General features: G+C 40.8%; 1 protein-coding gene and 1 long non-coding RNA gene across 5 annotated transcripts in view; one reads left to right on the forward strand and one right to left on the reverse strand.

The window, feature by feature from the left end:
• Positions 1-12,382, reverse strand: part of SLC35F3 (solute carrier family 35 member F3) — a 160,362-nt gene extending 147,980 nt beyond the window's left edge. Inside the window, exons 1-3 of one of the 4 annotated variants that reach the window (XM_035321905.1) lie at positions 12,101-12,381; positions 11,739-11,968; positions 10,742-10,846 (exon numbers count right to left, since the gene is read on the reverse strand). In XM_035321905.1, coding sequence (XP_035177796.1) covers positions 10,742-10,846; positions 11,739-11,968; positions 12,101-12,153 — 388 coding nt within the window. In that variant the 5' untranslated portion in view covers positions 12,154-12,381. Of the gene's footprint in view, positions 1-10,741; positions 11,508-11,738; positions 11,969-12,100 lie in introns of all 4 variants that reach the window. The other 3 variants (XM_035321908.1, XM_035321907.1, XM_035321906.1) reach the window with 3 other exon arrangements.
• Positions 11,553-12,434, forward strand: part of LOC118164398 — a 6,155-nt gene continuing 5,273 nt past the window's right edge. The window contains exon 1 of the long non-coding RNA XR_004749476.1: positions 11,553-11,892. This is a non-coding gene — a long non-coding RNA (uncharacterized LOC118164398). The remainder of the gene's footprint in view (positions 11,893-12,434) is intronic.

Consider the following 12,434-nt stretch of genomic DNA (forward strand, 5'->3'; position numbering starts at 1 on the left):
AGTCAGGTAGAATTTGTCTTGGCTTCTGTCAGACTTTTATCAACATGAAGACTTAATGACTACAGTCTTTGAAAATAAAACAAAGACATAAGAGGTTGATCCCATCAACCAGCCTCATTAGATAAATTTTACAGAGCAGTTCCCTCAAGCTGCATCCTGTTACTTTACTTGTATGTTTTGGCAGTGGGATAGTTTAACGATAACCAAAAAAATTAAGTTGCACATGCAAGTTACTTCAGTGCCGTTTCAAATTTCATTGGGAACACTAATTCTATCCCACTACTCATTGTTCTCTGTCTACATTTGCAAAAGGTCTGTTTTTACATGCTCTTTCACCTTGAGTGTTTGAGACAGGGCTATCAAAGCCTAATTGGCTTCCATATCACAGTTTACACAGATGACCAACTAGAAGGCTTTCCTGTTATTGTTTCAAGAGGGTCCTGCCCCAAACCCACCCACTGTCCCCCACACTAGCATAGATCCTCATCTGAAGTGGAAAGATACTGAGAAGGATGTAGCATTTAGCATAAACAAAGGAGTGGGGCTTAGAGAACTGGCTATTTGCTGTTGGTAACAGCCCTGTTTGAGGACAGGCTCTGTTAGAGGTCTCGATCCTCAACTCCTAACCTAAAACTACAAACGACTGTGTATGTGTTCATCCTCCTTTCAACACCTGGGCTCTGAGTAGTCAGCTTTCTAGACAATGAGAAGAAATAGTGGTCTCTTCTTAATTGCTGTAGATACTTTCTACCTATGTTGGGACAGGCTATTAAGTACTAATTAAATACCAAGTTCAAGATGAAAGAAAATTAAAATTGCACGTCTATTAAAAGAAATCATTATTCTATAATTTAAACAGAGCTCTTCAATAGTGCTCAGGAACTTATAATAAAGACCATGTATGGGTAGGTGTAATTGGATGCAGTTGCCCTAGGAACAGAAGCTCAGCATATAAAGCAAGCCTGCTTAAAAGGCAAACTCAAAGACTTAAGCCTGGTGGGTGAAACCTGGCTTGACTGAAGTTAATGATAGAAATGCCATGGATATGGTTGGAGTCAGAGTTTCATCCCGTATAGTTTTTCTAATTCTCCCATATCTGCAATATAAGTATGAGTGTAGAGCTGAATAATATATTACTTTGAGCCAGAACTGCTCTACTCGAGGCACATTTCCTGGTTTCCTTTGTGCAGTAATTTCATTAGGAAGAGAAAAGTACCTAGGGATTCATAAGAAAGTCTAGGTTTACACTCTGGAGATTCTGATATCATTCCCACTTCAAATGTATTTTTATTATGTAGACAAGAGATATTGTGCTTCTGAAGAAGTGTAGGATGGGAAAGAATTTGACATGCAGAAAGAAAACATCGTCTGGTATATAAGTGTCATTTTAAAGTAATATTAATAGCAAAGATTCCTACAAAGATGCCTTGCAAAAATCTTTTCATCTTCTGAATTTTCCAGGAATAAATACAGAATGCCTAATATTGTTTGCCAGAAGGACTTCCAGTGAGATTCACTCTGTACTACATACATACGAGAAACAGAAGGTACAAAGTATTGATCCCAGTACAAGATTCAAGACCTGTTTAATTTCCCTGCTGAGAACATACCTGTTCACGCTTCTACGATTTACATACCATTTTTGTTTCTATTTGGAGAAATATTATTAAACATGAGACTACTTCTCACTGTATGATGTCCAAACACATTTAGAGCCCTCTACCTGTTGGCTTCACTATTTGCAAAAAGTAGAGAATTTCCTACCCATATTGAACTACATATAACTAAGGTGTGAAGTTTGAAATAGCAAAGGATACTATACTTTCTTTCTGTCTGATGCAAATAAAAAAGGTGTTTTTTTGTTTGTTTGTTTTGTTTTAATAAAAAATGCAAATAAAGTACTTTTAAGTGATTGTTTTTGCCAAAACCATGGGACTTAAATTTAGTATTTCCTTCTCTGATTGAAGTTTATGGATTTTCACTCCATTTTTAACCTTCTGGCACAACTTTTATTAAGGCCTTCCAAAGACCAGGAAATAATTTTATGAGCTGGAACCAGAGGTCAAATTCTATGCTGCAACTCTAAGACGATTATCATAAACCTTACAGACAAACTGTGGGAACAGGGATTTGAGATATATTGGTGCCCTCCTCATACATTCTCCCAGGATAAGCAGGCAAGCTGGATAAACTGCCCAGGAGTCAAATAGCCTCCTAAAATCCCTAATGCTGTGTGCAATGGTAGCTCTACTCCTCCATGTTAATCTGTGTACACCAACTCACGCTTGTGTTGCTGGATGCGGGACTGGTACCTACAATACTAATTAAATGTGGGCTTATATTCATTTTCAAGTTGAGACCCACCTGTCATGACTATCAAGTTTTGAACTTCTGAACACATCATAATTCAGCTCATTGGGACATAACTTCTAGCTTGCATGAAACCTGAACTCCCAAATTCAGGTCTACAGAACACATCACTTAGGCAAGAAATAGCTGAAATTCAAGGTATTTACTGTTCCATGGAACATGCTACATGAAACCATAAGCAGTCTAAAGTTTATCTAGCATAAACTGTCTAGATACACTGAAATATTAAACACGATTACCATAAAGTCTGTAACCATGTTAGTTTGCTCTAACGAGTACTAGTATGAATGGCTGTGCATTTCAACAAATCTCAAAGCTTTCAAAAGACTTGCATGAAGTGAGCAGGAGAGCCAATGGACTTAAAGCCATGGAGATTTATTTCCTGTTTCACAGCGCAAAGACCGGATGATTGATCTGAATTCTGGCACTATTTCAGCTAGGGCAAAAATGTATAAGTAGCTTATTCTACTGAACACCGTGTAAGCCATATTGTCTGCATACAAGTTACTGTTTGAAAAAGGAGAGCCAACCCCAGGGTTCCAGGACATGACTATGAAGACAGTATAATCGTCATACAAGCGTAAGATCTCTGAAGGGACAGGTTCACTTTCCACGTGAGCACAAATCCATGGTCCATTCACACAGATGCATGAATCTGGCAAAGCCACATCAAAATATCCTGGGGCTCACGAATAGCAGCAATGCCAGCCAGCATTCGAGTACAATGGCTGGGCCTGTTCCAGTATAGATGGAAAGCAGAATCCAAGTTCAACTTCCATGCCACTTTGGTACTGTGAGCTGGTGTGAAGAAGACACAGCGAGGAAAAGCATAAAATTGGTGCTATTTCCAATGTCAAAGTAGAGGAAGAAAAGATAAAGAAAAAAATCCCTTTGGATTATTACTGTTGGATTGGCTCTAATAGCTATTTTGCAGTAGGACTGGCAGGATTCTGAACCACTGTTCAAAATGGGAAACATGGTTGCAATCTTTAGATGTTAATGCCTGTTTTCACCAACTACTACACAGGAACCTGTTACAGTAAAGCAACAAGAATAGTTAATTTCAAGTTCAAGGACTTACTAGGAGGTATGCAACTACTTCACTTGCATCCAGTTACACGCTCTGGTCCTGGAGGAGCTCAAAGGTTCAAACGACCTTATCTTGTATGACTGACTCGCTGAGTTAATATTTCCTGTTGGCTATGCAATGTCATCCTTATTTTTCTAAATGTTAGTCCACCTGAATTCCTACACTACTGGAATAGATTTTCCCCAGAAAAAGACTGATTCTTACATTGGCCAGAAATAGTAATGGAAAAAAAAAAATGACCAGAAGTAAAATAAGGCAGATTTGCTACAAAAATCAACCTTATGAGACCCTCAAGATCAAGAGAAGACAGAGGTATCTGAAACCACTTAAAGGACCTTTTTTTTTTTTTTTTTTTTTTGGTCAGGGGAGCTAACCAAATTCAGCAAGCCAAAGTTTAAAGAAAATGAAATCAGGGAACGCTGTCCCTGCATCCCTCCAATCTATGGCATGTTTCATTGAGCAGTTCATGAAACAAACAGTTCTCCATGGTCTCAGGTGCAATCATAGCATCTTTTTTTGAGGAACAAAATAGCACGTGCCCTCTGAAGATAATCAGAGAATCAAAAATGCTCAGGGAACCAGGTTCTATAACAAGATATATCACATGAAGGCTAGCCGCTCCCTACGTGGAAATTTACTGTCAGGTCACGGTTCCTTTCTCCAAAGGAAAGGCTCATCATATTTCTGTTCTCAGATTAGTCATCGTTCACTGGCAATAGTGGAAAGTCTATGGCTTCTGCTTCCAAAACAAAGAGAAGGTCAGAACTACACATTCAGATGCTCCAGGAGAGGGCCCATTGCCAAAGGGGTAAAGCTGCCTTTATGTAACTTTTTCATCACTCTTTCATCCCAAAACCTACTTGACACCAACTAAATGGCAGCAGTTATCAGTAGCTTCTGATTTACCCCAAGAACATCAAACATAAACACCTCACTACATTAAAGACAGATTAGGGCACAACAACTCCCCTTGAAGACAGCCCTGACGTGAGCCAGGTGAAACAAACTGTAAGGCTAACAAGCTTCGCTGGCAACGCACTAAGCAATTTCAAGAGGGACAAACATCTCGGAGCAAGAGTCTTTGTCCTTTTGTGGCTTTTTGTTTCAGTAATTACACAACAATATCTGATATTACGGTAGGTCAGCACAGACTTTGCAGCCAGACTGCAATGCAGTTATCTTATGCGATTAATTGCTTTTATTAAACAAATTATCAATTAAAGTTGCAAATACATATCATACTACTCTCCAAAATCTATTACAGAAATTTCCTGTGATGAAGGAAGAACCCCTCAATAAAGACAGACAACTTCATAAACTCGATGCAAAATTGTTTCAAAAATAAATATTTCCTCCTAAGTCTTAATAGTTGCCAAACACAGTTCAAGTAAATTAGTTTTCTCTCTTATTATTCTATATCAATACAGAGTAGTTTGTGTTTTCAGTATCAATCCATTATTATGGATTCAACACGTTGATTACTGAACACAAACACATTTCTATTAAAAAGTATATATACATACATATATATACTCACACAGTTCACTAGTAAAAGGAGTTTGAAATGCCGGTTAACACTTCTTCAAACCTGCTATAATGGGCCCTAACTTCACAAACACATACAACTAGAGTTTCCAGTAGGCTTGCATGGTAGAAACTTCAGTGGTATGTTCCACTGGAGAAACAACATTCAGTGATAACATTTAGTTAAGGGGTATACAATGAATGCTGGAAGCCAACAGCCCCCTAATTGCTGTTCTACGAACTGTTTTGCATAAGTGGCATACTGCACATGACATGTAATTAGAGCTGCATGGGAAAACAAAGTTGAAAGCAACCAATTAATTTGTTCATATAATGAACAAACAAAAAAGTATCCATTTTGTAGGTTGCAATTCTTCGTTTCTTCACTGTGAAAACTCAATACAAAGATACAAAACAAAAAAATGTTTACACAGCTGTCTACCTAAAAGTGGTAGTAACTTAACACTACACAATTAAAATCGTTTAGTAAACATGCTCACTAAACATTTACAATTTACCAAATATTTACTAAGCAATTCAAAATGTTTAGTAAATCAGTTTAAATTACAATTTGCTTGGCTTGCCAGCAAGCAACTTAAAACTTGGAATCTGTGATTAACGAAGCCCAAACTATAACAGGAAGCAGTTTTCTGCTCAGTATTGGCCCCAAAATATTTTACTTACTACCCAAAAAAAAAAGGCCGTGGAACTCTCATGTCTAACCTCCTTTGGAATTATCTTGAAAAAGAACCTTCTGAAAGGCTGTCTGATCTCCCCCTAACTATTCATGTGGTATCTTTGCAGCTGCTCAGCATTCACCCCCTGTACTCCTTGCTCTGTCTCACATGACCAGATTGTGCTATTCCTCTTTCATTCTCAATTGCAAGGCCACCCAAATTGTTAAAGCCCATTGGGCTCAAAGGGATCTCTTCCTAATAAAGAAAAATGTCTCCTGTAATATTCTGGGACATCCACCGCAGACTTTTGACTAGGTCTCTGAAGTATTTTGAGAGGATGTGTCTAGGGACAGTTATTCTCAGTTACAGAGTGCCACACATAAGAGGAAATGGTTTCAGGAGTTTTGGGGTAAGATGTCATTTGGATATGAACCACTAATATCCTTGGTTTGTGTATAACCACACGGAGGTTTAGCTTCCAGCAGACAACTACAGTGACAACTGAATTAACAACACTACAACGCTTTTAAAGCTACAATGCAATTGATGAGCATTGCTTTTTTTCACCTGCAGGAGTGACCAGGCTTGCTTAGCTTTTCCTGCTAGCATAACAATTAGTTATGTTAGTACTGTCAAAGAGCATTAGGAAAGAAAAAAAAAAGGAATTAAGCCTCCAAACACCATAAATCTGGCTTAAAACAATGAGGTAAAGCACATATTTTTACTTTTTTTTTTCTGAGCTTCTGGGGTATTTTGACCTATACAGTGACCCTGGGGCAGCTATCCAAGCTTTTCTCCCAGAGCCAAACATCTAGAGGTTAGTCCGTGTTTTCGCCTGAAAAGCAAGATTCTCACGTAATCACTTGAGCTCATGAACAGCAACATGAAGGTTATCATTAAAGTACTGCATTAGTTATAAGAGCATGACCTTCAATATTTATGTATTGGAAAGCGAGTAACAGTTGTAAATGAATCACTTACAGCTGGCCTGAAAATTGGTTTTCCCAGAGAAAACAATGCTCCTCTACTTCTGTCTTTGAACTTCTGGAGATTCCTATATGTCATCTCAAAACCAAGTTAAGTTCACACTCAGACTAAAAACAGTATTTGCACAATTCTCACATATTAATATTTTTATCCTGATTCACAACCCCACTGGATTTGCTTTTAATGACTGTGAAGATAACAGCATTCAATGTGAATTGCATGTGAAAAGCAGATCATAAGGTGAATCAGCTGGAAACACTGGTCTTCAACTGTATAACTTCTATTCCACTATTTATATCAGTAAAATGCTTATACTTTTAATTAGCTAAAACCAACATTAAACTACTACATTAAAAGGATGATAGAATTATAGAATGGCTTGGGTTGGAAGGGACCTCAAAGATCATCCAGTTCCAGCCCCCCTGCCATGAGCAGGGATGCCACCCACTAGATGAGGTTGCCCAGGTCCTCATCCAACCTGGCCTTGAACACCTCCAGGGATGGGGCATCCACAACCTCTCTGGGCAACCTGTTCCAGTGCCTCACTACCCTCAAAGTTCAAAGTAATATCAAAGTTCAGTAACTGTGACACCTTTGTCCTCAGACACTCATGCTTTCTGAGAAACATTTAGAAGCCAGTGTCTCCTAATAAGTTATTTACATTGTTAACAGGACTTAAATTCCACGCCCAGGTCAAGACCTATTGAGCTATATGCTGTAGGAATAGTACATTGCTGTATGAATAGCGTACATTGATATTCTGGGCATAAAAAACATATGGCTTGTTGTGTTGTTGTTGAAATAATGATGGAGAAATGTTAAAAATAGGGAACTACTGTTGAAGCCAGCAGGCAGAAGAAGAGACGGAGGTCTTCAGAGCTGCTGGATGCAAATCTTTCCCTTCCACCTGAATGACAACACACCACTTAAAAGAAGTCACCAGAGCAACCTGGAATTATGTGCAAGATCAGTCTTACAGAAACATTCACAAGCCATGAACTATAAACTGTGGTCCATTCCTACTAAATAGCACCGAGTTAAATACACATAATATTCTCCCAACATTCTTTCTTCAAGTATAATAACACCTGTAAACACAAAGAAGGTAACTGAATTAAGAGTGTGATGCTAGGTGGTCTTACAGGCACCTAAAAGAAGAGAGGATAACATATAATCCTGATTTGTCCATAATTAACCTGTATTTAAGAACACATTCTAAGGATACTTGAAAGTCCCTCTTTTAGAAGACAGACCCTGATCTTATACAAGGAACAGAGGCATGCAGATCATCAGTAGGAAAAGAAAGACTGCAAAAGAGGGATAGCTGGCTGAAACCCACATGAATGTATTTAGAATATTAATCACATGGTGACAGACTATGATATTGAATCACTACAGAATAGACCAAGCCCATGTAGAAAGCAATGAACATCTGACAAAGGTACTTGCTGTGCACTTTTCAGGTGGAAACAAGCACCCTGTCTACTGCTACAGTGATTAAAATGAACAGTCTTCCATACGGATCAGCAAGACAGTTCAGGAGTTTAGTCACAGCTGTCTTTCACAAGCACAGAAAAGTTCTTGGGTCTATACTTCTAAAAAACAGAAGCCTAAAGCCCAGGCACAACGGTGCTAAATAAAAATATAGCTGCTCACCTCCAAACCTGTCTTTCCTCTTGAACTTGTCACAGGCTTGTAGAGGCAGAAACCGTGGTAATTTACTTAACCTTCATGAAAGAGAAAAGCACTGATAATACAATTTTAACATCAGTTTGATCTCCAAACAACAAAAAGGCTGTCACTGTGATGTACATTTTTTTATAAAGTAATTTCTTTGATCCCTACATGTTAATTATTTTTTTTTTAAAGTCAATTAACATACTGCCTGTTGATATCAAAGATTTCACAAATACTGAGCTCTACCACTGACACAGCTGTATTAGAGTATGATCCTACTGCATCTTGCCTGGGTTTCTTCCCCCAGCCTTTGCATTTGAGAAATCAAATCAGATGCTGCAGAACTGTCCCCCCATGGGACAAATATGAAAGTTTGATGTAGACTCAAGAGCAGTTATTCCCACAAATAGCCTGAAATTCAGTAGCAAGAATTTCAGAAAAATAAGTACTGCCATACTGGATCAGGACACACTCCTATCCTTTTTCTGGATACTGCCTTTAGTGGGCAGAGGCAATGGAGGAAAGTACAAGAAAGCCTCAGGAAGAGATGGTCTGCCTCCCACACTAATTTGTACTCTGAATACTGAAGTTTAATATTCTCTCCAATATTTTTCCCAACTTACTGTAATTGTAATTTAGAGCAGTGAAAAGATCTACAGTCCTTTGAACTCTTGATCTCAAAAACAAATGTTTCTTCAAAAATTATTTTTCCTATCAGTTTTTAATTGACAGCTTTTCATCTTCATTGACTATCCATCTGATTTTTTTAACAACACAGTAAGAAGAAAAACTGTCTTTCTGCCAGAGCATCATACACCAATACCTTACAAACTTTTGTTCTTACCTCTTTAAGATAAGCGGACAAAACTCTTAAGACTCTTAATAGACTGTCTGTATTCTTTTCCTTACTCATCTTAAATACTTCTTTGATCATTTTTGAGAGGAAATAACCAATATTGCACAATACTTCATTAGGCTATACCACTAAATCCTCCGACAGCAACATAATAACACAAAAACACATTGCATTATTCTAGTTCCTAAAATGTGGTTTGAAGGTGCAGTCAAACAGCAGAGGTCTTCACTGAGCTGTGCACAGTCCCATCCTATTCCCTCTCACAAGCTGATGCAGTGATGTGAAACTTTGCAGGCTGGACTGGTAATTTTAGCATTTTCAGGGAACACAAGGCTTCTATTTGTGACAGGGAGTGTCATTTGTTAACATCTGGGCTATTCACCTGACTCGAGCAGGTCTCCCTGGAGTAATGCTGAGTCCTTTCTTTTTCTGTCCAGTCCATAACATTTTGTGATTTTGGCAGATCTTTCCTTCTTCCTCCCCTCTTCCATCTTATTTATAAGTATATTAAATATAGGATTTGGTCAGTAATACCCAGGATTTTGTTAACAACCAGCAGAGGCTTCTTGAATGTCTCAATTTTAAATACCTATAAACAGTCTAAATAATGCATATGAGGAACACTGTTGTGTGGAAAAAAAGAGATCTGGCCCTTCAGGTGATTTAGTTATAATAAAATAATGTCACAAAGATATATAGAAAAAATTTGATCAGATCTAACCATGTTACTGACTTACTTTCCAGAAAGCAGATCCATTATTAATGCACTCCATTAATTATACTCACTATTTACATAGTGCCAACAGCACAGATGTCTACAAGCACACACAATAAGATGACAAAAACCACAAGGGAGCAATCTGAACTTAATAAAAATTGTTTGTTCACAGTTCTTGGGTCAATTAAACCACATAAATGAAAAGTCACAAGGAAAACCCATATCCCAAAACTAATTGCACAAGCTCAAGTTGAAGGACTATTTAAAGAGGTTGCAAAGAAGCCGTTACAAAGTTGGCTTCCCACTTCAGACGATTTACCCCATTTACACCCATTTGGCCAGCTATTCAGCTGATGTTCATCAACACAGCTCATCTTCAGCCATGCCATACAGTACTAGCTAGAGAGGTGGGTCTTTTCTTTTGTGGCGTATTTTTTCTTTCTTTGCCCCCCCACACACTTCTAGCAACCTAGATTTTCCATTGGCAATGATTTCATATGACCTTTTATTTTTAGGCACAAAAGTAAGAAACTCAGACAACTTTTGTATTTATATCCCACCATTACAACTCAAGTATGTAATTTTGTTATTCAGAATGAGCTACCAGAGAAGATATAACTAGGCTAGCAAGCTGAGGCTTGCAATTAACTTTTTCAGACACAGTTATGAATTTCAACAAACAAGTTATAATTGAGGAGTTAGCATGACCGTTATTATTTCAGAAGGATCTGCCACAGCAGCTCAGCACGACTTCAGCTGGACTATTAGTCACTGTGTCAGATGCAAGCACTAATACCCAACTCAGCCTGGCATCAGCACACGATCTGATCCTGAAAACTGACCTGAATAAGCTTTACTCTCAGGAATGATCCCAGTCCAGGCAATGGATTTGCTCTTAGAGAAATCCCATACTCCCTCGTGAATAGAGTAGCAAATATCAGACATTTCTGTCAAAATAAAAATAAATAATAATAAAAAAGCTCTCTCAGAAGTCTTTGAATATTTATCAGTAAAGCCCTATCATCAGGCAATCAGAAGTGGCTCACAAAAACTGAACAAGTACCACATACCACGCTTTCTTGCATCTTCCTCTTTCATTATTAAGCACATGAGCAAAGGGATAATCCGTGAGTAAACATTTCAGAATGTTTACACTTAATACTTAGTAAAGCGCACCACAAAAACAGTCACTTTGTCAGAGCCAGTGTTCCCAGCAAAACTGACTTTTGTTACAGCTCGATCATTTTAACAACAAAAAAACCTGCGATGACACGAGCAGCATTTCAACAACCAAAACATTTTTATGACTTCAGCTAATGGGTAACTTATTTTTAGAACTTGTTAAGTCATGCAATTACCACCGTGGAGATGAAAGATGGGCATGAAACAGGGAGTGTTAGTGCAAGAATACTAGCTGATACATTACAACCCCTCAAGGTCTCACTTTCTTCATAAATCATGCCTACGGAGGGACAGGGCTAGGCTTCTCTTGGTGGCAGAATCGCGGGAAGTTTCTTTCTCAAGTGCAGGAATATGGAAGAGACAGCTCCATTTGACCCAGGAAAGGCATGAAAACGAGACTAAGCACTGCGAAGATCTGACAGACCTCTAAAGCAACAGAAAGACGTACCGGGAAGGCATCACTTCTGAAAGCAGGGCGTGCGTGAATGCAGCGGGGCTCTTTCAGAGCTGTCACAAATCTGGCGATCAACACATCACCGAGCGCATCAGCGGTGCTCAGGCACCTAAACGGGCTCTCCTGGTTGCAGGATCCCAAATTTACCCCGTGGCTACCTGCGAGCCAGACCCCCCCCAGCACCCCCACCCCCGGGGACTCACGTTTGTAGCTGGCGGCCCAGGGCTGGTAGCCGTAGTAGCCGGTGATGCGCAGGATCCGCTCCTCGATGGAGGTGAGCCCCACGGAGGCGCTGGTGAGGTCCTCCACGGAGCGGGACCACTTGAGGTCCTCCTTGATGGCCTCGTCCACCACCAGGTACTTGAGCTGCCGCAGCTGCGGGCTGATGTCGGACAGCCGCCGGGGGCTCACGTCGGGGGAGCGCCGCATGCCGCTGGGGGCCGGGAGAGGGGCGTCAGCGGCCGGCCGCCCCCCGGCACCTCCCGCCCGACAACTTTCCCCGCCGCCCCCCGCCCGGATGCGCTGGGTGCCCCCGTCCCCGACCCCGTCCCCGCCCGGTACTCACAGCGTGGCGGCTTTGCCCCGCGCCGAGCCGTTGGGGAACTCGCGGATCCCCATGGGGAGCAGCAGCAGCGAGGGCTGGGGGGCGCCCAGACTTCTCGGCGGGGCGAGCCGGCGGCGCCCACCGGCCGGGTGCGAGGCGGGAGGGAAGGAAGGAAGGAAGGAAAGAACGAGGGGAGACGAGAAGGAGCGGGAGGCGAGGCGGCGGCCGCGGAGGGTCCCCGGGCTGGCGCTCGCCCCGCAGGGAGAGGCGAGGGGCGGGCCGCCGCTGCTGCTGCCGCCGCCTGCCGAGCGGCGGCGGGCGGGGGCCGGGCAGGGCGAGCTCCGCGCTCCGCGCC

The sequence above is a fragment of the Oxyura jamaicensis genome, chromosome 3 (genome assembly GCF_011077185.1).
Source record: "Oxyura jamaicensis isolate SHBP4307 breed ruddy duck chromosome 3, BPBGC_Ojam_1.0, whole genome shotgun sequence".
Taxonomy (NCBI): Eukaryota; Metazoa; Chordata; class Aves; order Anseriformes; family Anatidae; genus Oxyura; species Oxyura jamaicensis.